Source organism: Trichomycterus rosablanca, chromosome 16, assembly GCF_030014385.1.
Source record: "Trichomycterus rosablanca isolate fTriRos1 chromosome 16, fTriRos1.hap1, whole genome shotgun sequence".
NCBI classification, from domain to species: Eukaryota; Metazoa; Chordata; class Actinopteri; order Siluriformes; family Trichomycteridae; genus Trichomycterus; species Trichomycterus rosablanca.
Genome location: NC_086003.1, coordinates 911,161 through 937,977, shown reverse-complemented (window position 1 = coordinate 937,977; position 26,817 = coordinate 911,161). Strand labels below are relative to the sequence as shown.

Genomic DNA, 26,817 nt, shown 5'->3' with positions numbered 1-26,817 from the left:
AGATTGGTTCTACGTTGATTTGGCATTTTATCCTCGTTAGCTTGTGTTCAGAACAATTAAATCCCTCCACGTTTCTTCCCTGAAGCTAAAACCCTCGAATCGTCACTAATTAACCAGCAGTTGCTCCTCATCAGGAAGATCTCCAGTTTCTCTCTCACTGAGACGTTTAGAGCTTCACTCGCTCGACTAATGCAGGAAGGAAGCTCGCTAATGGAGTAGCCGGACGAGCGCCTGATTCTCGTCTTCGCTGCCGGGACGTTTGATCCGCTCTGAGAGATCATGACGGGCGTGTGGAGGAACGGGAGGCGTCTTTTTTTTTAATAGCTGAATTCCTCAGTGATAGATGGCATGCTCTGCTCCTACTCCTCCGTATCTCTGACCCGAGAGCTCGTCTCACCCCGTCTGTTCTCCTCGTCACGTCTGTATCGTCTCATTCGACAGCTAAGTTAGCATGGGAACAATTAGCTGTTAAATTCTGTAGTAATTATTAGCCTCACTGACAGGCTGTGAAGATTTAGTAGCTCAGAGCAGCCTGGTTTCAGCTCTCATATTTACGAGGGATCTTCAGAAAGTTTCCTCACTTGTATATTGTAGTTATAAGTGGTGAAAGTGAGAGGAGGAGGAATCGGGCATGTCTGAGAGACTGAGAGACGCTTATAGTCGGGATTTAGCTCCGTCTGATTTCTACTTTTTTGGACACTGAAAGAAGCTTTAAGGGAAGAAGATTTTCATGTGATGATGATGTGAAAGCAGCGCTGCATCAGTGGCTACGAGCTCAACCGAAAACATTTTTTGCTGACGGCATTAAAAAGTCGGTACGATGCTGGAAAAATGCATCGTAAGGCGACGATGTCGAAAAGTGACGGAGTTTGTTTGTTTGAGTTTTGAAGAACCCTCGTCATATTAAGGATTTAAGATGGTCATTAATGATTTTTCTATTCAAAACACAACATTAACTGAAAATAAACATGTGCAAAATGCTAAAAATTCTGATCACAACCAAGCAGGTTTTTAGCTACATTAAGCTATTTTATAACAGTTATTTATAGAGCTACGTAAGCCAGCACTCACCTACCAACTCACCTAACGTAACACCAGCAATGCCCACCCTAAACCATCTCACTTGATCAGTTGTCAGCAAAAATCTTTAAAGCCTCTACCTGGCGTCCCAATTTGGGGTGTCTTGGGGACACCTGGGGGGACACCTTGTAAGCGTCCCTGATGCTCAGCTGGAGCTGAGTCTAATCCTAATTCTTTGCTCCTCCGGCTTTCTTTCTAGGTCCTCTGTTGGTAAACACTAGCCACTTTATTCTTTGGTGGCAGGTGTAGCCTAGTGGTTTAGGTACTGGACTAGTAATCAAAAGGTCGCTGGTTCAAGCCCCACCACTGCCAGGTTACCACTGTTGGGCCCTTGAGCAAGGTCCCTAACCTTCAATTGCTCAGACAGTATACTGTCACTGTACTGTATGTCGCTTTGGATAAAAGTCTTGTAGTTTCTCTGGTGGCTTCTCAAGCTTTTTGTTAGTTTAGCAGAGCATTAGAGCGCTGCACCAACTGAGCTCACTAGCAGGCTCATATTGAGTAAAGTGAATTTTGGAAATATATTCCCAGATACCCTTACCCTGCCTGTGCCTGCCCAGCCCATCTTGAGCCCACAATGAGTTCCAATCCTAAATGCTTAATGTGGGCCCTATGTGTAATGTTTGGGATGCCTATACTCCCTACAGTTATGGTACTGATGACCGTGTGGAGAGCCAGGCCAGTGTGCATTGTTTACCAGTCCTCACAGACTCCTACTGTTGTCTTGTGGAGTCCTGTCTTGGCACATCACAGCCAGTTTGACAGCGTATCTGGCGTCCACGTGGGCTTGTGAAGAATTTAATTATTTAATGCAGATTCACACCACATAGCTAAAAGATTCATTAGATGCTCTCGGGGAACGTCGCTGTGTTGACCTGAGCCGTAACACCGGGATAAGTGTGACCTTCAGAGCTTAATAACCTGGAGAAATCTCACCGCTGAGTGGATGACTGTTCCATACAAGTACAAACTGTCATTAGGTGAAGTCTGTTTTCCTTCCACGCTCTTGCACATCCACGTTTAGGTTGGCACCGTAAAATTATTTAGCACTCTCCTCCCCCGTGGGTGCAGAACAAATCATCGTGAGCCCCGAGCGCGCCGATTTATGAGCTGTAATTATCGGCCGAGCGCTGGCGCGACGTCGAGTCTTATGTTTGATCTGGACGCGGACGTGTTGCTCCTGTATTTCGGACAGGTCCGCAACGTTCCAGATTTATATCTCAATGGGAACAACCTGGTTAAACACGGCGTAAATATAAGATCTCGTCTGGCTTCGGCCCCGGCGGCTTTCTGAATCAAAACATCACTTATGGTGAGTTCGACCTCCCTGAAGGATTTCAGCCTCGCCGTGACTGAAACACATAGAAATGCAGAATAGAATTAAAATTCTTCTGATAAGCGGAAAGAATCGCAATCAAAACATGTTTTTTTTTGCTGAGTAATGACGTTTTGTAGGTGAGAGCAGAGATTCATATTTTCCATTTATTCACAGAGTCGAAACTACAACCGATACGCTGAACACCCTCCAACAAAACGCCAAGCCGCGATTTCACTATTATTTACGGCTGTGATAAAAATCCGCTCTGAACTTTAATAACCGTAAATTAGAACGACTTGCGGAGAATAAAAACAAAGAACGTTTCTCAATCTGATCGAATGCAGATTTCTCGGCTGTGTAAAAGAGCGCTTGCACAATCGTAAATGTATTTTAGTCTGCACTGTAATTTAGTCGTTCTTTCAATAAGCGTAACTAAAAGCCACGATTAGAGCAGAATGTGCAGTTTATAATAATCTGTCTCCCACACTGACACCGTAATTAAATCAGTTTTATTAGACTCGGCTGTTTCTGGGTTTCTTTTTTTAGCTGAACATCGTGGTGGTTTATGATGATGGTGGTATCGGGGTTATATTTATACACGGTTGTTTCATGCAGTCTGGGTATCAGATTGTACGTCTGCTCACTGCCGTAAATGTAAATCAGCATTTATGTTTGTATTCGTATAGATTACCAGTGTAGAAGTGCACTGAATCCGAACCAATAACCAACAGAGAGGAAAATAAAAATAATCTAATCAAATCTGCATAGTGAAGAAACAAGAACGCTTGGAATCAGCTTTGCCAGCTACTCAGTCCACCACTCAAACGCTCAACATAGGAATCAGACAGTTGAAATACCGCCCTTGCACTATGAACTCGTTATGTTCCTGTATCGACTGTGGAAATCAAAATGCGTTTACCCCTGGGTTTAGCAAATACTGTGTTATGGGGTGCAGGGAATGCTTTGAAGTGAGGTTCAGAGAGAACAACACTTTCTGTCCATCAACGACAGACCGAGTTTCCGAGTTTTCGGACGCACCTCACCACCAGAAGTGCCCTCAGCAGGTGGGTCGTGAGCCGCAGTGGGACCAGATTGTGAAGCATATTAAGCGGAACCAGCTCAAGATCCAGTTGAAAAGGGCAAAGGTGGCACAGCTTGGATTTTCTCTCTGATCGTGGCACGAGTTCACTGTTCCATGGGGTTTTTAATAAGTGCAGTAAAACTAGCTCTGTTTGTATGGGCACAGGAAAGTCAGTAGACAGTTATTCATAATTAATGAGGAGTTATGAGGCCACGCTACAACCTTAAATGATAGAACTCGTATACTCGTGTACGACAGCGAATGCCAGCGAACCCACAAGTTCCACAGTAGTGTGTTTTTTATAAGTGTATGTAAACTTTTGACTTCAGCTTTGTTATTAATAATCAGTATTTATTTTTGGAGACGCGCCCGAGCGGTGGTTCGGTGTTTGTGTGAATCCAGATTATAGTAAAAGCGTCTGGTTTAATAATGACACGGCGGGAAGCTTGTGGTACGCCACAGTCCTGGCACACGAACACAGTAAACATCCATACGTATCCTCACGCTCGTATAGATCCTCCGAGGCCGAAGACCAGCCCGGTTCTGTGTTTTCGTTTTGGTTTTAAATCATTTCAGCGTGGCGTTAATCACGAGCAGCTCGACAACATGCGGTCTGTAATCCCTCGTCTGTGCCGTTTTATACGCCGGCGGCAGTTTGTTTCTTTTATAGGACGTATGTATTTTGTGTACGTGTGTGTGGGCTCGGTGAGAATGTGCCGCGCTGTTTTCTGGTAACTGTTGCTAGTATTAAAGGGTTCGGTCATGAAAGCTGCGTCCCATCACGCCTAGTCCGGCTGGAGTTCATCTCCAGGTCGCCTCTCGGGTTGTGTCTTCGTGCCAGGATGTATGTAGTGGAGAAAGTTGGCACGCCGCAGTTGGCACGCTCTGAGCGGTGATTAGAGCTGATTCAGATGGTTTGTGTTTTTCAAAACATGTTGAGAAAAGTCTGGAGGTGGAAACGGTCTTCGGCAGAGATGGGGACTCTTCAGCGACACGCAGTGACTTCAGACTCGACTCGGACTCGTATTTTGTGACTTGTGAACATCTCTGGTCTTTGGTTCTTTTACATTCACTGATTTGGCAAACGCGGTAACCCAGAGTGACCAACAATCTAACGGCTTCTTCTGACCTTCATCTGTTAAGCAGATTTGGTTGTAGCTTCTCACCTGGTATCTTTCGGTGTCTGTTTGTGCCCCCTGTGTATCGTCCCTCTCACCTGCCCTCAGTTCCCCACCTTTTTTAGGACGTGTGTTTAATTCCCATGTGTGTGAGCTGGTGTGGTGTAATGGGTGCCCCATAGCGGGCACGATGAGCAGATGAAGAAGAACCGTCATTCTGGTAATTTGGTAACCAAGTGGACAGACACAGTCAGCCACTAGTCTAATGTGTGGGAAAAGACCAGACTGAAAATGGGGCGGGGTCTTTGACGCTGTGTAAGCTGGTGGAAACGTTCAGGGTTCGAATCACGGGTCGGGCTCACAATTACAGAAGGTGATTTTGTCAGTGAATGTTTACCTAAACTAGTACTTCAGTCTAAGAGCGCAGATCTGCCCAAACCCTGCTGAGGTGGGTCACATCGGCGGCACCACCACGGCACTGGCTTGGCATCAGTGAAACCATGGCACGCAAAAGTCAGCCTGAGTTCAGAAACACCCACAGGCGAGGAACGAGAAGTCGCTGACGGTGTGATGGAGGTTCATTCAGGGTCTCGGTGGTGTGAGGTGCGGATGCGGTTCCTTTAGTGCTTGACGGAGCATCATGGCAGAACATCACTGATCTTCGACCCTCCCTCCACTGCTGTGGTTTTACCCGCCGCGCCCGGCGGTAACGAGCGTGACGACTTTCATTTGTTTACAAACGCTCCGAGTCTCTTGGGTCTCACCGACCCGGGTGAAGAAAAGTGTGAAAACGAATCCAGACCCGGAACCTCGAGGAGAACCGACCTGTTACAGCCGGGATAATCGAGCGGCCCGGGCGGCGGCCGTCTTTGTTCCGTTTGTTCCAGCTAATAACACGGGTTTAGAATTTAGAATAGAATATTTATGTTTACGCTGTGGATGCGTGGATGATTGTTTCTTCCCTCAAATCCAAAAAACGTGCAGAAGGTGGATTGGCTGCTCTTAATTGCCCCCATATGACTGAGTGGTTATGTCGAAACAGACCTGGTCTCGCAGGTTAAGCGCTGGCGGCTGTATTTCCGCTCCGCTTCACGCCAGGATGAGCGCCAGCCGTCCAGAGCTGCCACGGAGCCGAGCGCTAATCCGAGAGTTCAGGCGGGGCGGCGGGAATACGAGCCAACGTGTTGCTAGCTTTCTGGTTCGAATTTGCGCCCTGGCGTTTTCACTCTGGCGCGCTCTGGCTAAGCAGTGTCGCGGAGCTCACGGTGAGCGCTAATCACGAGAACGATCTGATCCTGGCTGTTAGGTCTGATAACCGCGGGCTGGTATGAGGCGCGGACGGGTGTTTCTGCTCACGTAGCCTCGCGTAGCCTCATGCATCATTAGCAAGTGCGCTGGTTTCCACCCGGGAAGGCTTACCACAGGATTTTCAAACGTTACTGCAGGGATTTGCTTCTATTTAGACAGAGTTATTAGGGCCAGACTCAGATGTTATCTGGAACGTGGAGGAGTTTATAGGAAACGAACATTCAGTACAGATCATCACACTCCTACTGTGACGTCACCATAACTACATACAGCAAACACCAGGGAACCGTTGCTCCACAGGGGCATGGGCATTTAAAACCCCCAGCGGGCAAGACAGCCCACAAAACAAAGAAAAATGGAAGGAGAACCACAGAGGAGCGAGTTTTCTCTGGTGCCAGCTACTCAATCCACCACTGAGCGACAACCAAAGTTCTTGTAAAAAAGAACTCAGTAATGAAGAACCGCTGGCGATTAAAAAGGAAATTCAGCTGGTGGCCACCAATCACCTTGAAGCCCTTGTGTCCAGGATGGACCTCTGGTGCCAGCTACTCAATCCACCACTGAGCAACAATCAGAGCTCTTGTACAAAGAACTCAGTAAAGAAAAAAATGCAGCTGACGGCCACCAGTCACCTTGAAGCCCTTGTGTCCAGGATGGACCTTGTGTGCCAGCTACTCAATCCACCACTAAGCGACAATCAAAGCTTTTAAAAAAAAGACCTTGGTATAAAGGAAATGCAGCTGATGGCCACAAATCACCCTGAAGTCCTCATGTTCAGGATGGACCACTGGTGCCAGCTACTCAAGCCACCACTGAGCGACAACCAAAGCTCTTAAAAAAACAACTTAGTAAAAATGGCAGCTTTTAAAAATGAAATGAAGCTGATGGCCACCAATCACCTTGTAGCCCTCACATCCAGGATGGACCTCTGGTGCCAGCTACTCAATCCACCACTGAGCGACAACTAAAGCTCTTGTAAAAAGAACTCAGTAAAGAAGAAAATGCAGCTGACGGCCACCATCATCCTGGAGCTACCCACGTCCAGGATGGACCACCGGTGTCAGCTACTCAATCCACCACTGAGCTCTTGTACAAAGAACTCAGTAAAAAGAAATGCAGCTGATGGCCACCAGTCACCCTGAAGTCCTCGTGTCCAGGATGGACCTCTGGTGCCAGCTGCATAAAAGAAACGCCGCCACAACCCCAACAAAAGCAGCTTACTAACTTCCAGAAACCCACGCCTGGCAGGTGAAAAGAAGTGGCCTGAATGATAAAATAAATACAGCAAAATGTTACCCAGGTGACTGGAGGTTCTAGTAATCCATGATAAAACGTCTGGTGGCTCTGGATAGAAAGACATCCAGGCACCAAAAGTCCCAGGGGCGGCCCTGACCCAAGAGTGACCAGGCTGTTCCTTTCTGACCTAGCTACCGCCAGTATGGTTGATTCTCCGCGTACTTTCGGCTATCTTACGTCCCTGGGTTATGACTCAGACGGAATGCACGCTGTACGGTGTGACTTGGCCCGCGATTCTCTGAGTAATTGACCGTTCACCTTAAAAGTGCGCGGCGGCCAAGAACAACAAACGGCCAATCAGAGCGAAAAAGAGGCGCAGTAGAGCCGCGGCGATCGGGTTACCAGGCGTCCAACGGAGAACGCTGGAGACCATTTGTTTTATTAAAGCTCTCGGTGTCTTGGTCACTTCACTGACCGGACGCCGTTTTGCTTTCAGCACAAAACACGACGCTCTGCGCGCTTCTATTTTTAGCGCTAATAAAGAGCAGATTTTTTTGCAAGTTCTGGGCGTCGGAGTCTCTGCCAGCGTCAGGCAGGATGAAGAATCCGAGCCCGGCTGAAGAGAAGCAGATGTCTCGTCCTCGGCCAGAACGGAGCGGCGAGCGGCCAGGCGAGCGTAACCACATGCGGCGAGCATCCGCGTCCACTACACCACGCGTGTCAAAACACAGCTGCTACACGGACGCCGAGCGACGGAGGCTCGAGGTCGAAGGATATCAGTGACCATGAGCTCTGCTCTGGAGACGTCTGGTCCTCCGTGTTCTCCGTGTCCCCTGTGTCCTCTGTGTCCTCCGTTCCTCCGTGTCCCCCGTGTCCTCCGTTCCTCCGTCCTCCAGCCTGAAATTCTTCTCGTTTCTCTTCGTCGTTTCCAGATCAGGAAATAATTACTTTATTTTACTTTATTTTTACTTCATTTCTGGCCGTCTGCACAAGTTCAAAAGGCACGTTAGTACATCATGAAACATAAAAAACACGAAATGTTTTTTATTTCCATTGGGGTTGGGAAGTGTTCAGCATGCAGGAATGTTTGGATTTCACGTCCTTGGGTTCGTTTCTGTTCTATTTATTGATGACTTCATGAAGAATGAAGTTCAGGGATTCAGGGCTTCCTGTGGTGCAACACGACCTGGTAGGAACCCTGTCGGAGCAGTAAGACCATCTCAGAGCGCTAGGTCGCTGATGGAGCAGTAGGACTCTGATGGAGCCGGAGGACCCTGTCAGGACAGTAGGACCCTCTCTGGGCAGTGGGACCATCTTAAGGCACTGGGACTCTGTAGGAGCAGTAGAACCTTGTGGGGGCAGTAAGACCATCTCAGAGCGCTAGGTCGTTAATGGAGCAGTAGGACTCTGATGGAGCAGTAGGACGCTGTCGGGGCAGTAGAACCCTGTAGGAGCAGAAGGACTCTGTCGGGGCAGTAGTAACCCTGTGGGGCAGTATGATCCTCTCAAAACAGTAGGACCCTGTCAGGATAGTAGAACCCTGTGGGGACAGTAGGAACTCCTTTGGAGCAGTAGGACCCTGTCTGAGCAGTAGGACACTGTTGAAACAGTAAGACCCTGTAGGAGCAGGACTCTGTCGGAACAGTAGGACCCTCTCAGAGCAGTAGAACCCTGTGGGGACAGTAGGAACCCCTTTGGAGCAGTAGGACCCTGTCAGGATAGTAGAACCCTCTCAGAGTAGCAGGAATAAAAAAAAAAAATCTTAATGATAATCATGTGATGGTGGTTACACACTCATGTTGAGGTGGTGTCACCTTTCAGGAGATCAGAAGATCAGATCCAGTGGGACTCGTTTCTATCATGCTGCTCAGCTCCCTAAAGACTCGGGTCTGTTCTGCATTCTGCTTTTTTTTTTCTCTTGATGTTTGGAATATTTTTGGTTTGGATCTTGTTCCCTCTGAACTCGAGCATCTCGCGCTCCTGTTTTTTTGTTTTGTTTTGTTTTTGTTTTGCAGTCGCTCGGATCCACGGATCCTCGATCGTCCCGTCAGGAACGACGGAGCCGCAGCGACGGTACTGATCCCTCTAACAGCTCGTTCGCTCGTTACCCCTCATTACCCCTCGTCGTCGTCACATCGGGAACCCGTGACAGATTAACGAGCACCGTGTTCCCTGCGCTGAACATCCAGCAAGGTCGAGTCGGATTTAGGAAGCGAGACCCGTCCAGAACCGTTTCACGCGTCACACAAATGAAAACCATACTCTCGTTTTTTTTGTTTTTTTTTCAGGAATGTTCTGGCCGCCTCCGGGCTTGAATGCACTCATGTGTACTCCATTACTGGAGCTTCATTGGAATTGATGGAACACGTTCACGTATTTTTCGGTTCGCTGGTGTTGCTGTCAGCATCACGTACGTTCATCATAAAGATCTGTAAAACACACACACACACACACACACACACACAACACGGAACGAACACGCAAACGTTTAGCTGACCGCGTAGTCCGTGTGCATGTACCACAGCTAATAATGCATGTTCCCCCTATATAGTCGTATCCAATTCCCCCATCATATTTCACCTCCGCTCCTGATCGAGGAGAGCCGTGACTAACACACGCCCCCTCCGACACTTGTGCAGCACCAACCGCTTCTATTCGCCTCGGTTCATACGGAAATCCGTATCATGCACGGAGACTCACGCACCGATCTCAAGAGCAAGGGGAGCTCAGCGGTTAAAATACAGAACTTGTAATCAGAAGGTCACTGGTTCAGGTCCCACATCTGCCAGCTTGCCACTGTTGGGCCCTTGAGCAAGGCCCTCAACCCTCGTTTGCTTGCATTGTCCCCTGTCTCTGTGCACCACCATCAGCCAGCCAGTAGAGGTCATAACCGCAGCAGTTATGAGGAACCCTGTTCAGCCAGTTGTGTGTCTGTGTAGGCACCCAGACGGTTGATAGCCAAGCTGAGAGTTTAACTTGAAAATGAATTAATATTAATAATGATAATAATTGGCTACATGTCCAGGAATTGGGGGTTTGGTGGCTAAAACAGTCTAGGATTGGTAAGGTGCACTTGTCAGTGCACTCTCAGTGCAGGTCCCAAGCCAAGGGTGGCATCATGAAGGGCATAAAACCATTGTAACCAAATCCACTAGCTAATTGACGTTCAGGTTGTTTGCGCTGCTTTAATCCTTCGGCCGGGACGTCTGACCCGCGGGGGAATATCCCCAATAATCTCAGCCGTGCTAGCGACCAGCCGGGCTCCTACACGGACACACGATTGTGTCTGTATGGGGAAGATACATTTTCTTATCACTGCTGCAATTATGACCCCTGCTGGCTGGTTGAGATGCTACACAAGAAGTGGTCGATGGCGAATGACAGCTCGTGGCTCTACGTACGCGATACTGCTCTCTCTAACAGGGGAAAAGAAGCGGTTGATAGACTTTTGAACTGTTTTTTTTAACTGAGACTTTTCAGAACTTAAGTGTGGCTCCACTGCTGAGCTGTTGTTGCTCCTAGACATTTCCCTCCACTTTATATAAACAGGAGGTGTTTATAGACTGACCCTTTTGTGGGCAGAGTCAAATGTATTGGACGTATGGAGTTTAACCCGCTGGGTGGTCACATACTTTTGCACTTGAACATCACGTTCATGTAGTGAAGGGGGTTTATTGGACGTCCTGGATCCACGCTGGTTCTGCTTGGTCAAGATTTCCGGTCACTCACACGAGCGCGCCGCTCCGTGTTCTCTGGCGTGTTTCCTGCGTGTCGGGATGCGGATTTGGCCCGAGGCCGGGCGGAATGTGGTTCCAGTTAGGCTCGGAGAGGAGCCACGATTTATTTGGAGCGGAGTTCCCAAAAATCTGCATGAATTTGGGGTTCGACTGGAACGTGGGGCGTCCTGGATATTCTGGTTATATTTCACTGTTTGGTCGAAAGTATGTGGACGCGTAGTGTTTCGATACGAAATGTCGATGGGCTTCTCAAACCCTCACAAATGCCCTGATGATTGCTATTGAGCGCGGTGCAGGTTTGGCCCGCGGCCGGGTGGAATGTGGTTCGAGTTAGGCTCGGGGAGACGCGGCGCTGAGCTCCTATACGTGACGACGTACGGACAGGCGTGGCGTCTGTAATTTCCGGCCCTGTCAGGATGAGACGATTCATGAGATCTGAAGGTACCTGAACTTCCTCACGTTCTTTATTGAAGCCAGACGTCACCTCACTTTGTTCACGCACATCTTTTCCAAATTTGGTTCGATTATCGTGGGTTAAACGTGACGCCGCTCGGTGTTTTACACGCAGCAGACGCGCCAAACAAAAGGAAGAGATTAAAAATGAGGGTATCGGGAGGGAATCGTAACCACAAACTTCTGAGGACTGAAATGGAAACTTCCTGATCAATCAAATAGATAAAATAATTGATACGCTTCTGCTGGATAGGGAAAGAGCCTTCCCCAAACTGTTGCCACAGAGCGAACTCCGGGCGTCGGCCTTCTTGTCAAATGAGTATCAAGAAGTTTAAGTGGACCTACTGATTGAATTAGCTTTTTCGGCCGCATCTGCTTCTAACAGGTGTATAAACATGATATAAGGTAAATAAAATGCTGTTAACATTGCCCTAACAGTTTAGGGAAGTCCCCTTTCTCTCTAAAACGGCCTGGTTTGACCGGTTGTGCACAAAGGAAGCCCGAATCAACACTTTTGCGATGAATTCAGCTTGGCTTTCTCTTCCAACAGCGGTATCCAGATCTTACTGACTCTACTGGCTGAGGGGGCACAAGTTCTCACAGACACACTCCAAAGTCTTGCAGAAAAGCTTCCCAGATTATTGGACGATGTTATGGGTGTTTAAACCTTTTATTTACAAGTGAAACTAAAGTGTGTGTGTGTGTGTGTGTGTGTGGTACTAACAGTCAAAGTCAAAAGTTTGTCCAGTCTTTTTTGGGATTGGTTCTAAGTTGTCCGATTAATTTTGAAAATGAATTTGGGGTTTCACAGAGGCAACTCCACAGGTTTTGGATAAACTGAAACGTCAAGTGCTCACTAATGCCCTTATAATTTGGCACAAATTCCCACAGACGCCTTTCCAGAAGAGTGTACTCTGGCTGTGTGCCTAATCCATATTAATGCTAATGGTTTTGAAGTGGGACGTCAGACCAGCTAATAATTATTAGTCCAAACACTGTAAAAGCACCAAAATAATTCCCAATAAATCCCTCCCCCCCTTCCCCTGCTGCCGGGAGTTTTCGGAGCTGCGATTGACGTGAGTTTGGACTCGCGAGGGTCGGCTGGACGTCAGAACCTACGATCCGTCCCGCGGGACCTCACGTCTCAGGTCGGAATTCGGGAAAGTCCAGACCACACGGCGTATCCGCGTTACGCTTCTCTCTCCTGTCAGCGGAGAGGAGGAACGTCAGTCACACCGAGCGGGTTCGAGACGAGCGGGCGGCGGTGATTCCGGGGGTCCGGGGCGATGATGGATGAGAGCTCGGTAACACTGAGGTGTGTTTCTGTGGCTCGGGTTCGGTTTGGCAGGATCGTGAGGTGCGTGTTGGGGCTCCACTATTCTGAGAAGCATTTGAGCTAGATTTTGGAACTTGACTGTGGGGATTCACTTACATTCTATCTCAAGAGAATGAATGAAGTTGAATGATGAGGTCTGTCTCACAGTCAGTGTTTCAGTCAATTCCCAAGGTCCCAAGAGATTAAATCTCAGCTGTGCTATCGACCACCCAGGCTCCTACATGGACACAGGATTGGCTGTGTGTCTGTAGGGGGGTGGGACAATAATTAAGCTGGGACTTCACATCGCTGCAGCAATTATGGCCCCTGCTGGCTGGTTGAGGCGCGGCACGAGAAGTGGTTGACTGTGAATAGCAGCTCATGGCTCTCTGTACGCGATGCTGCTCTCTCTAACAGGGGAAAAGAAGTGGTCAGCAGACTTTTAAACTGTTTTTGAGCTGACGTTACTTCCAAAGATGTTTCAGAACTTAAGTGTGGCTCCACTGCTGTGTTGTTGTTGCCCCCTGCGACACGTGTGCAGTCGAACCGCTTCTTTTCACCTGCACGACACAGGCTCACACAAGGATCAGTTTTACGTCTGAAGAGTCACGCACTGCTCTCCATTATTCAAAATCTCTGTGCAGCACCTCATCCGAGCAGTAGAGGCTGCAATTGCACCCTTTGACACACCCGCTATTGCTGTAGTCCGTACAGCTCATGTACAGCTCATGTGTTTTTCTTCGCTTCACTTCAGCCTTGTTTATTTCTCAATATTTGGACATGACCGGGGTCTCGGTGTGCCCCCCCCCCCCCCACGGGGGGAACAGATCCCACCGTCGGTACTCCAAACACCTTCCCCAGATCATCCGCGATTCCCCGCTGGGAAACAGAGCCCCTTGTACCCCGGAGCCCGAGCGGCCTCGTTTATTACTCGCTGCCCCGCCGACAGCGATCCGTACCGCCAAATTACATGCCGAGAACTTTCCCATCCAGCACGGGGCAATTTTCGACGTGATGTCATCATCTCACGCTCCAGACCGCCATGCTGAGGGCACGAAATATTTTAAGTAGAAAATAATTGTGCCATTCTTTCCACTTTCATATAGAAAAAACAACCATTAGTTTTATGAAACACGTGTGTGTGTGTGTGTGTGTGTGTGTGTGTGTATGGTGGGGTCTTCAAACACAGGGAGGTCTTTTGAGGTTTTGGGGTGTCTGTACCCGTGTGTGTGTGTGTGTGTGTGTGTGTTTTGCTTCCCTCAGCATATTTTTTCCTCAGATTAACTTCTGAACTGGGTCTGTATTGCAGCAGGCAGTGTTGGTGCCTCACAGCTTCAGCAATTTAAGTTCTATTCCCTGATTACCCTGATTTTTCACATTCTAATATGAACCGCTTCTTTTCACCCGCACGACACAGGCTCACACAAATATCTGTATCATGCCTGGAGAGTCACGCACTGCTCTCCATTATTCACCATCTCTGTGCAGTGCCTCGTCCGGCCAGCAGAGGCCGCAATCGCACCCTCCGACAGTCGACACTTAAGCTGTGTTTATTTTTTTAATCTTCTAATACTTTATTAGAGTCCAGATCCTCATGACTTGATTTACACGGTCTCTAAATTACCATCTGCTTTACCACTGCTTTATCCTGGTCAGGGTCTCAGTGGGTCTGATTCATTGTGCGAAAAGCAGGAAACACCCCAGACAGGTCACCAGTTATCTTCTAGTTGCTTGATTTATCCTGACAGCACGTCTTTTGCTGTAGGAGGAAACCGGAGCACCCGGAGGAAACTCACACGGACACAGGACACAGGGAGAACATGCAAACGTAATCAAACCCAGGTACTTCTCACTCTGGGGTGACAGTGCTACCCACCGTGCCACTGTGCCACTCTCCGAAGAATTACGTTCTCCAGAATAGTCCAGCACCTTCAGAGCCCTTCACATTCATGATCAGGGTTTATAATGAGTCTGCTGTCCGACGGAGACGTGGGTAAAATATTTGCTTTCATGATAAACGATCTGCGTTCTGCTCGAAAACATTCACTCAATGATGTTCTAATAACCGAAGAGAACCGGCGTGACGGAGGAACAGGAAAAACCTTCAGGGAAACGTTAACACACGACCGGACACACCGGTGACCTGAAAAATCCATTTTTATTTTATTTCTATTGGCAGAAAAGCACTTTGTTTTTGTAATCTGCTTTAAAATGAAAAAATGTAAAGGTTCCGTTTAAGCAAAATCAAGTTCAGGATAATAGGAAACACGTCACGTTACGCTGAGCTCTTTATTAGCTCACTTGGTCGCCACTGTTTGTTTCTTTCCGACCACGACTGACGGGGGCGTACATAAGACACGCCCCCTGCGACACGTGTTCAGTCGAACCGCTTCTTTTCACCCGCACAACACAGGATCACACAAGGATTAGTATCACGTCTGGAGAGTCACGCACTTCTCTCCATTATTCAACATCTCTGTGCAGCGCCTCGTCCGACCAGCAGAGGCCGCAATATTATTTCTGCAAATACATTTGTGTGTTTCAGCCACAACAGTCGCTAACAGGTGTAATAAATCAATCACATAAAGGGAATATGCTTCTGACTTTGCAGCAACAGTTTAGGGAAGGCCCTTCTCTATAAAAACATGAAGAAAAATTAAGAAACTCCAATGTCGTCAGCGCTAAACAGGCCCGAATTCCCATACACAGACACACCTCGAAGTCTTGCGAGAAGCTCCTCAGAGGAACGTCTGTTGTTCTTTTTTAAACCGGACGTCCGACCAGCTCAGCTGTCCCATCAGCTGTCCAAATACTTTTGGCCGTACAGTGCGCGTGATTAAATGTTACCGTGATATGAGAATGAGCAGTGTCCAGTCACTAGCGGAGATATATTTAGCTATGATCTTCCAAACAGAAAATGTGAAACGCGTCCAGTCGAGTGGAAAATAGCGAAGGTGTCCAAGCATTTCTTCTGAGGATTCTCTCTCTCTCTCGCTGCGTGATTTATGTCTTCCTGTAAGATCATTCCCAGCATGCTTTGTTATGGAGACTGAGAGCGTTTCTCTGCCAGGGGATTTTACCCGCTCGATCTGTACGGGATTCTGACCGGAGTGGCACCGCGTTCTCACGTACGAGACGCGATCTGATCTGTAATCTTGTTCCTGCTCTGAAGAAGGCAGGATTTACACTGTATGGACAAAAGTATTGGGACGCCCCTTCTAATTACTGTATTCAACCAAGTGTTTCAGCATAGACATTCATTTATTCGATGCTTTACCACCGCTTTATGCTGGTCAGGGTCACGGTGGGTCTGAGTCACTGGGCGAAATGCAGGAAACACACCAGACAGGTCATTAGTCCATTACAGGACACACACACACAAAAACACACACACCTAAGAGGACATTAATATCTGCAATTAATCTGACTGCATGTCTTCATACTGCTGTGAGGAAACGCTCCACCTGGGAATCGAACCCAGGACCTTCCTGCTGCAAGGTGACAGTGCTACCCAACAAGCCACCCCAAGCGTAGACATTCATAACATATAGATAGATAGACAGATAGACAGACAGACAGACAGACAGACAGATAAATAGATAATCAGACAAACAGACCGATAGAAAGATAGACAGTCAGATAGACAGATAGATAAACAGACAGACAGAGATAGAAAGATAGATGGATGGATGGATGGATGGATGGATGGATAGATAGACATAGATAGACATAGATAGATAGATAGATAGATAGATAGATAGATAGATAGATAGATAGATAGATAGATAGACAAACAGACATACAGACAGATAGATAGACAGACAGATAGATGGACAGATACATACAGACATACAGATAGACATATAGACAGACAAACAGAGACAGACATACAGACAGATAGATAGAGAGACAGAGATAGATAGACAGAGAGACAGACAAACAGACATACAGACAGATAGATAGACAGACAGACAGATGGACAGATACATACAGACATATAGATAGACATATAGACAGACAGACAGACAGTTGGTAGAATTGTATTAATCTTGTATTAATTGTAAAAATTATTTAGTGTAATTATTTAATTTATTTAACTAATTTAAACAGATAATAAGCAATAAACAAACGAGGTACGATCACTGTGGTGAGAAGCAAGGACAACAAACAATACATAACCTAACAAACTCTATGCAAAGCTATGCTAATCGCTAATGATAATCGCTAATCGATATGCTAATCGCTAACAACTGAAAAGAAACAAGAAGCTAAACTCACCTAGACTAAATCAAAACAGAACATATTTAACCCTGTATTAATGATTATTTAATCTAAGCTAACTAAACAACAGAGAGCAGGACAGGACAGGGCAGAGCAATGAACCACACAACAACAAACTAACAAAACAAACAAAAAACTGAACACAAGGGATCATTTATACACAGAGACTAATCAGGGAACGGGGAACAACTGGGACTAATAATTACCACGAATATTCAGAGGGAAGGACGGAGACAGAGGGTGTAAAACTAAAAAACAGTGAGTCCATGTGCTTTAGTATAGAAGGAAAACAACATGTTGACTGGAGTGAACCGGAACATCAACCAAGCCACACAAATGCTGTAATCTTTTGACGGAACAGGCACAAATTCACACAGGCGTATTTCAAAGTCTTGTGAGAAGCTTCTCAGAAGAGCGGCTGCTGTTATAGCTGAAAGGATCACCTAGATATCATACTGCTTGTTTTTGAAACGTGATGTCCAGCTCACGGTCTGGCGTCCGAATACTTTTGGCTGTGTAGCACGAGGACAGTAAAATGCTGCTTTAGCCCTGCGTGCTCCTCTGGGTGACGGGCACGTGTGCTCGGCGGCAGGATATTCGCAGAATGAAGTGCAGCTGAGTGAATGCGCTGGTGTTTAGACGTTCTGAATGAGCTTTCATTAGCGAGCGCCGTTGTGTTTGGCTCGTCGCGTGCACGATGATTCAGACGGAAACCGAGACCATTTTGCCAAAACCGGCCTGATGGAGACGGTGGAATCGATACAGCTAGCGTGATTCCATCGTTTTCTCATTTTTCTTTTTGTGTATGAAAATTAATCGTTTGTTTGTATTTGCGGTGCGTGAGAGCGGCTGTGGGATTTTCGGAGCGTGTTTACTAGCGATTTTAGCAGAGAGAACTGCGTAAAAGAAAAACTAACAGATGGAAAACAAAGACAAACTGATTATTATTTATTTATTACAAAAAAACGACAGATTAGAGTTCATTACTGGCTCTTCGTGTGCTTATTTTCTTTCCTAATTCAATCCGATTCCCAGATTGTATTGCTCCTCGACTACTAACCGAGTAGGGTCATGACTAACACAGACCCCTCCGACACATATGCAGTAGCACCACTTCTTTTCACCTGCACCGGCAAGGTTCATACAGAGATCCGTATCGCGCACGGAGATTCACAAACCGATCTCTGTTACCCCCCATCGATCCACCAGCAGAGGTCGTAACTGCAGCAGCTATGTGGAATCAGCCCTAGACATAGCCAATCCCGATAGGCCAGTAGCCTGCTGGAGATTCAAACCCTAAACCCCAGCAGTAATGGTTTCACTCTTTTTATTCACTTCATGTTTCTCACGGCTCCTTTTTTGCCTCACTGCCAGGTCCTGTCAACCCCCTTCGATCACGAGACCCAAACTAACAACCTTCTGGTTACAGGTGCAGATCCCAAAGCGAGTTAATAAACTGGCCGCCTGCGTGTTTCTGTTTTCGGTTCGGTGTTTACGTCTCCAGGTTGTAAAGATGACAGAGCGGCGCTGCGCGGACGAACAGCCCAGACGGGACGAATTTTCTCCTGGAAATAAAAGCCGCCCGAATTCAGCCGCTTTTTTTTACTGCGTTTCGGATCTTTAAGTGTTTACAGGAAACGGGAACAGAGGGCAGGACGAACAAACGCAACACATCAAAAAAATAAAGATAAATAAATAAAATAACCGGCCGTCTGAAACTCAGCGATGAGATCTGGCAGACGTCTGAGCTGCGGGTCATGGTCAGGGTTCTATTTTAGTATTTTACGTTCTTGACACATCGGTTGGATGAGGAGGAGTGTTCGATTCTGTGTGTGTGTGTGCGGTGGATTGTCAAGGTCCAGCTGCATATTTAGGAAACAGGGAGGATGTTTGTGGTGATTAAAGTGAAATGAGTTTGTGATGTTTCTCCTCACAATGTTGGAGATGTTTCTCCTTCGTGAGATCTCTTCCCACAAGATTCTGGACTGTGTCTGTGAGAATTTGTACATATTTAGTTAAAATAAGCACCTGTAGGGTTAGGTTCATCACATAGGGGGTCCTATATACCAGACTCATTAAAGCATGTGTTCACAAGGACTCAGAGGGTAATGCTGGAGAAGTAAGGGGCCTTCCCCAAACTGTTGCCACAAACTGAGGTCCAAAATGATTGGATGATTATTTTTTCCTCCCTGATATGGTGTGGTTAGTCAGGATGTCCACATACTTTTGGTCATGTAGTGTATCGTGTTTATCTAAAATAAGGCCAAAAGTATTTGGACACCTGACCATGAGCTGGTCCGATGTCCCATTTCAAAATGGGAACTTGTGCCCATTGTGCCTGGCTATACAAACGCTGTCGTCTTATGACTTTACGGGCACAAATTCCCGCAGACATACTTGTGAGAAGCTTTTCAAAAGCTGAAGAGATCACACAAAGACAAGCTCAAGGTCGGGTGTCCGAAAACTTTCGGCCATATAGTGGGTGATGTCAGGTGCATATTTTCAACTGTAGAGTCACACACACACACACACACACACACACAGCTTATAAAACATACTTCAGTGTGTTCCGATGAAGTGACGGGGCTACAAGCAAAACATTTTGTCCCCGTGTGTGTGTGTGTGTGTGTGTGTGTGTGTGTGAGTGTGTGTGTGTGTGTGTGTGTGTGTGTGTGTGTGTGATCTGTCGTGCATGATCAGAACCTCCTACAGAAGCGGAGCGAGAACAGACGAGCCTCTAATGAGCTTCATTACAGACCATAACTACAAAGCCATGCTGCTTTTTGGGGGGTGGGGGGTAGGGGGCATTCATGTTATTGACATGCACATGCCAAACCACATTTGTTTGTCATTAATACACTATATAGGCAAAAGTATTGGGACGCCGCTTCTAACAGTCCTTTAAATCAGTGGTATGAAGGAAATGACATGCACTAAACTTAAAAGGCCCTGGAATCAGACCCTAATAAGGAGGGAATCAGTCTGACCCCAAAAAAAGAGGGAAACAGACCCCAAATGGAGGGCATCAGACCCCAAAGAGGAGGGCATCAGACCCCAAAAAGGAGAACATCAGACCCCAAAAAGGAGGAACATCAGACCCTAAAATGAAGGACACCAGAAACGTTAACCCCGGTGCATTTATCAGGTAACGCGTGTGGCGTATCAGAGACGTTAATGCTAATCCCAGTGCGTTTATCAGGTAATGCGTGTGGCGTATCAGAAACGTTTCCTCCTCCTCCAGATCGTTCAGGTCCTGGTCGTGGAGGTTTGCGTGAGGTGGATGAATAAACACGCCGCTGAGGCCGAGCTCACATGCTTCTGACTCATCTGGTCCTGAATCACCTAACACACATACACACACTCACACACACACACACACACACACACCGAGATACACAGTAAAGACTCCGTGTACACACTCCTGCTGGTCCAGACCACGTCTGGGAATCAGTGTTTGTTCCAAAAATGATGAAACGCTGGTGAGTTTACAGCCGATAAATAATCAGCGCTGGTGGTTAAAGCGACATGCTGAGAGCTGATCTGTGGATCATGTAGAGGAAGCAGGTGTTGTGCTGAATGCTGGAGCCAATCCACTGAGAGTAGAATTGAAGGATAATTCAGAAATTTCTCTTCTGAATTCTCCCTAGGTCTGTGACATTCTGGGTTTGTTCCTGTCTTGCACCTTTTATTTTCACTTGGCGCCAGACGCACTGGGACCCTGACCAGGATAAACCATCAAATGGGAGAACAAAACCGAATGAGTATCATTTTGTATATGTATTATAATAACGCGGCTGCCGCGTCCGTCGATGCTCGATTGTTGAACGAAGTCTGGCCGGATGGTTTTTAATTTTTCCTCATCATTAGAACCCAACAGTTCTTCTATTGTGCTGAAAAACCCAGTTCACCCGTCGTGTTCCTGTTATTGCTGCCGTGTTTGTTTAGCGTCTGCTGGGTTCAGACGATGTAACAGGAGCCGCTAAAACCAAACACGGGTCACAGGGGTCACGCTAATCAAACTCCGGTAACCCGAACCCCCTCGTCATCACCGTGATGAAATTAAGTGTGAAGGGATGAATGCGCAGGTGCTTTTACGCAGCAGGATCACTCCAGATCGGGATCTGTGGGATAGAAAGGTTGGGTGGTTGCTTTCATAATCCCAAATAGCATTAGACCCAAGGAGAGAATCAGACCCTAAAAAGGAGGAACATCAGACCCCCAAAGGAGGGCATCAGACCCCAAAAAGGAGGAAATCAGACCCCCAAAAGGAGGGAATTAGATCCCGAAAAGAAGGACACCAGACCCCCAAAGGAGGGAATCAGCCCTAAAAAAGAGAACATCGGACCCCTATAAGGAGAACATCAGATCCCAGAAGCACAGTGGCACGGTGGGTGGCAAGAAGGTCCTGGGTTCAATTCCCAGGTGGAACAGGCCAGGTCCTTTCTGTGTTCAGTTTGCATGTTCTCCCCTTGTCCTGTGTTCATGTGGGTTTCCTCCGTGCAGACATGCAGTGTGAGTGTGGACCCACTGCGACCCTGACCAGGATAAAGCGGTGGTGATGAATGGATGAATGATATTTTAATGCAGTCGTGTGTATTTGTGGTGTGTGTGTGTGTGTGTGTGTGGCATGTTGTGTCTTAGAAACTCTGCATGTTGGATTTTACGAGGTCTTTTCTCCCAACACACACACACACACACATACACACACACACACACACACTTGTTCCTCGTTAGCGTTCACACACGCCGCTGGAAGGTTGTGTGTGATGTAAAGGCGCGGTTTACCTCGTTTATTGATGTATTTGATGATTTCGGACGTTTTAGCGGAGTAATGAACTCAGTAATGATCAGAGAACTTTCATGTCCTTCAGCTGCTCTGATTTCCTGCTCGACTGACCGCAGCTTTTTCACCTGCGTCCAATCACTGACCCCCCCCCAAAAAACCCCGAAATGTGTGAGAGTGTTGAGAGGAGAATTAGTGTCTGAGTGTTTATTCTGCACGTTTGGATCTGAGGTCGTGTTTCCACCCGTCGGCTGTGGTCAGATTAAAACGAACCCTGGTGAGCTGGGTCTGTTAGTGCGGTACTTTTTTTTTTGCATTTTGCATTTTCCATCCCAAGTTAGTCATATCCAATGACCCGATTGCATTGCACTTCCTCTCTACTGTTGCTGACTCTCACTCTGACTGAGAAGAGCCGCGACTAACGTGTGCAGTAGCGACCGCTTCTTTTCCCCTGCACGTGCCGAGTTCATATGGGGTTCGGTTTAGCACACGGAGAGTCACGCACTGATCCCGTTATCCCTCGACTCTGTGCAGCGCCATCGACCAGCCAGCAGAGGGCGTAATTGCGCTTAGTGTTGAGAAACCCCCCTTTGGCGCTCCCTCCTTGTGAACGAGCCAATCGTCGCTCGTGTCGGCGCTCAGCCTGCCGGTAGCAGAGCTTGGCGTTGATGGGGCTTGAACTGGCAACCTTATGATTATTAGTCTAGTACCTCAACCGCTGAGCTACCACTGGCACGAAATATACGTCATACCTGTATCACTTTTTTATATATAATTAGATGTAATAAATCAACAGTTTAGGGAGGGCCCTTCCTGTTCCAGCACCACTCAAAAGATCTAGGATGAAATGGGATGTCATCTTTTGACTGAACGGGCACAAATTCCCACAGACACACTCCAAAATCTTGTGAGGAGCTTCTTAGAGGAGCGACTGTTGTTCTAGCTGAACAGATCACACAGAGGTGTGTTAGTGGTAGCCTAGAGGTTAAGGTACTGGACTAGTAATCAATAGGTCACTGGTTCAAGCCCCATCACTGCCAGGTTAGCACTGTCGGGCCCTTGAGCAAGGCCCTTAACCCTCAATTGCTTAGACTGTATACTGTCCCAGTACTGTAAATCGCTTTGAGTAAAAAGCGTCTGCTAAATGCTGAAAATGTAAATGAAATGGGATGTCCAGCTCATGGTCAGGTGTCCAAATACTTTTGGCCATATAGTGACTGTGTGTGTGTGTTCCACTTTGCTAACACTATCCATGAGGGGAACGTTTTAGCGCATTAGCATGTTAGCATATTAGCGTAATAAACCTCCCTGTGCGGTCCTGTTTAGCGCCACTCACGTCTCCACCAGCGCTCGTTTTATAGATTTGATTTTATTATTATTATTATTTTCACTCGTTCTGCTTCCATCACGTATAAAGCAGCCGGAAACATCTGGACGGGATGAGAGTCGCCGAGACCTCACAGGATCGTGAGGCGGGTGTTCGGTGTTTCGCCGTAAGTGACGTAGCATGAAGGTCAGGATCGAAACGACGGCGATACCGGATTTTATACACTAGTGTTCGGTCCGGGAGGGATTCGAGATACGTAACGAGCTCTTTATGTGCATGATTTAGGACAGATGCCACCCTGCACCCCTGTTCAACCCCCTAAAGATCAAACCATCACACCGTACACACAGCAGGAAGGTCCTGGGTTTGATTCCCAGCTGGAGTCGGCCCGGGTTCTTTCTGTGTGGAGTTTGGGTTTCCTCCGGGTGCTCCAGTTTCCGGTTGTGTGTGTTTGCCTTGTGACGGGATAACGACCTGTCCGGTGTGTTTCCTGCCCTTCACCTAGTGAAACGGACCCTCTGCAACCCTGACCAGGATAAAGCGAAGGTTGCGCTTTAATGAGTGTTTTTTGCCTGACCTGACAGGTGCTGTCCATCATGGGCACAAATTCCCACAGACACACTTCTAAATGCTATGGAAGGCCGTCATTAATCTGTAAAGCAGGAACCGAAGCCACGCGGGTTTGGAACGGGATTTTGGAGTGCGCCGGTAGGGATTTAATTTGTGCCTGTTCAGTCGAAAGGACAAGAAGACCCTGCCGGCCTCACGGTCAAGGTTCCGAATTATCCCAGTGGAACCCACATGTGACTAACACACGCCTTCTCCGACACGTGTGCAGTACACGACCGCTTCTTTTCACCTGCACCGGGTGGGTTCATATAGAGATCCGTATCGCGCACGGAGAGTCACACACTGATCTCCATTATCCACCATCAACCAGCCAGCAGAGGGCGTAACTACAGTAGTCGCCTGGCCGGCCGATAGCACAGCTGAGGTTCGACTTGAGATGTCAGCACTGGTGGCAACTAGGAGAAATTTAAAGTAGCCAATACACCTTCTGCATGTTTGTGGAAGGTGGAAGAGAACTCACAAGTCAGACTGCACATATTTGGAAGCATGTGTCAGAACGTTCGTCCCCGTGGTGCAGGTCGCGTCGGAGAGGTGCGCCCCGCCCCCTGTTTACACAAACATGTGTTTTTTAGATCTGTGTGTGATGGGGTTCGGGTTCCCCCCCTCGGTCTGTACAGATGTGCTCCGGACGGTTGCGTGTGAGCGCCAGACGAGCGTGGAGGGGAGAAATAGATCCCGGCTGATTTATTCGGGGAGCGTGAGCCAGGTTGGCCGAAGCTTCTGCTCTGTTGCGGTCGTTAGCGTTTCCTTAAACACGTCCGAGTACCGACGTTCCTCTCAACAGCGCCGCTGATTAATCACCCGGGACCTTTCAGACCCAAAAAGTATTGGAACTTTATCAGGGCACCCAGGTATACATAATTATTATTATGTTATATATTATTATATATAATAATATTATATATAATATTATATTATATATAATATTATTATTCTCATAATATATATAATATTATATATAATATTATATATAATATTATTATATTAATAATTACATAATTATTTATCAGGGCACCCAGGTGGTGCTGTGGAATCTCAGCTCTGCTGCCGGTCGGCTGGGCGCACCTAGCGGACACGATCGGCAGTGCAGACTGTGCAGCAAAAAAAAGGACCCTGGTTAGTAGCCCGAGGCGCCTGTACAGAAGTGGATGAACGTGGAGATCAGCGCGTGACTCTCCCTGCGCGAGACCGACCTCATGCGCCGATCCACCGAAGTACGGGCAAATAAGAAGGGGTCGGTGGAGCGTTCACGTGTCAGAGGGAGGGCGTGTCAGGAGAATATACCCTCCTCTGTACACCATCGGGGTCTCCAGCAGAGGAAGAGGAACAGGCTACGACTAAACAGTGTGTGTGTGTGTGTGTGTGTGTGTGTGTGTGTTTTAGGAAGAAGTGCTGTGAGGGCTTCAAATTCGTGCTGGGCCAGTGTATCCCTGAAGGTACCGACGTCCTCCACGTCTCTATATTCATTCTGTCTGTTTATTGTCTATGTTTACAAGATTGCAGAGTGTGTCTGTGGGAATTTGTGCCAGTTTAGTCAAAGGCTAAGCTCCGAATTCCAATGTTTATCCTGTCATGCTGACACTGGGGAGGGTCTTGATGGAGTCAAATAATAATCACAGTTCTACAATTGTTTTATGAGCATTTCCCCCCTAATTCTCCTCCCAATTTAGTCGTATCTAATTCCCCAATGGTATTTCACCTCTACTGACATAGACCTCTACTCCTGATTGAGGAGGGTTGTCTCTAGCACACGCCCCCTCCGACACATGTGCATGTGCACCACTTCTTTTCACCTGCACCAGAGGGTTCATACGGAGATCCGTATCGCACACGGAGAGTCCGTTATCCCCTGTCTCAGTGCAGCACCATCGATCAGCCAGCAGAGGGCGTAACTGATGCACTTATGAGGAATCCCCTGCGACCCTCCCACAATCTGATGAATTGATCACTGTCCAGGCGTCCGGCCGGCCAATAGCACAGCTGAGATTCGAACTAGTGAACTCTGAGTGGAGATGTCAGCACTGGTGGGAATTACATCAAGGAGAAATCTAAAGTAGCACATAGTAAGAAGTAATACATCTTCTGCATGTTTGTGGAAGGTAGAAAGGAACACACAAGGATGTGGAAGAACATGCCAAACTACATGCAGACTGTAACTTAAGGCTAGGCTTAGAATTGCAGGATCTCTCTGTGGGACTGTGTGGTCTCCTCCTGAAAACATGAATGTCAGTGGAGTGTTTTCAGTAGGCACCAGTGCCCACCTTGACCATGACCAGGACATAGCGCTGCTTTTTGCCCTCACGTGTGTTATTGCTCTGTGTGTGTGTGTGTGTGTGTGTGTGTGTGTGTGTGGTCGTTCCTGCAGATTACGACGTGTGTTCTGAAGCACCGTGTGAGCAGCAGTGTACCGACCACTTTGGCCGCGTCGTCTGCACATGTTACCCCGGTTACCGCTACGACCGGGATCGCCATAGAAACCGGCAGAAGCCGTACTGCCTAGGTAAGTGACAGGAATACGGACGGTGGCGTACTGAATTTACTGAATCTGGCCTTTTCGGAGCCATCCCACCTCCCGCAGCCCGTCCACCCCACAGCACCCCCACAGCACCCCCACAGCACCCCCGCGCTCTCCTAAAGATCACCATCATTTTTGTCCTTTCTCTCTCAGACGTGGACGAATGTGCCAGTAAGAACGGGACGACGTGCTCTCAGATCTGCATCAACACGCCCGGCAGCTACAAGTGTTACTGTGAGAGCGGGTTCGTCCTGGAGGGGGACGGGAGGACCTGCAGGAAAGGGGAACGAGGTACGACTAACACCACTTAACACCACCTTCTACACACTACAGACACCACGCGCCCCAAACCACACACTCATAAACACCAGGGTGCCGGGCGGTTACAGAGCGCCACACACTCATGGACAGCGTGGTCGAGGAGAGATTCGGTAAAAATTAGGTAACAAGGAACAAACCCAGGTCTCCAGGTCCCACGCTGGTGTGCAGCACCCACTCTACCAGCTGTGCCATCGTGCTGACTCTCTCTTTCTCCCTCTCTCTCCATTTGCACACTTTCTTTCTCTCCCTCTCTCTTTATTCATACACTTTCTCTCTCTCCCTCTCTCTTCATTTGCAAGCTCTCTCTTTCTCCC

The 26,817-nt window shown here is 47.7% G+C and overlaps 1 protein-coding gene across 1 annotated transcript in view; it reads left to right on the top strand.

The window, feature by feature from the left end:
• ccbe1 (collagen and calcium binding EGF domains 1) overlaps positions 1–26,817 on the top strand; it is a 43,132-nt gene that overhangs the window by 6,680 nt on the left and 9,635 nt on the right. The window contains exons 3-5 of the mRNA XM_063012076.1: positions 25,051–25,103; positions 26,033–26,167; positions 26,336–26,473. Of these exons, the coding sequence (XP_062868146.1) occupies positions 25,051–25,103; positions 26,033–26,167; positions 26,336–26,473 (326 nt within the window). The remainder of the gene's footprint in view (positions 1–25,050; positions 25,104–26,032; positions 26,168–26,335; positions 26,474–26,817) is intronic.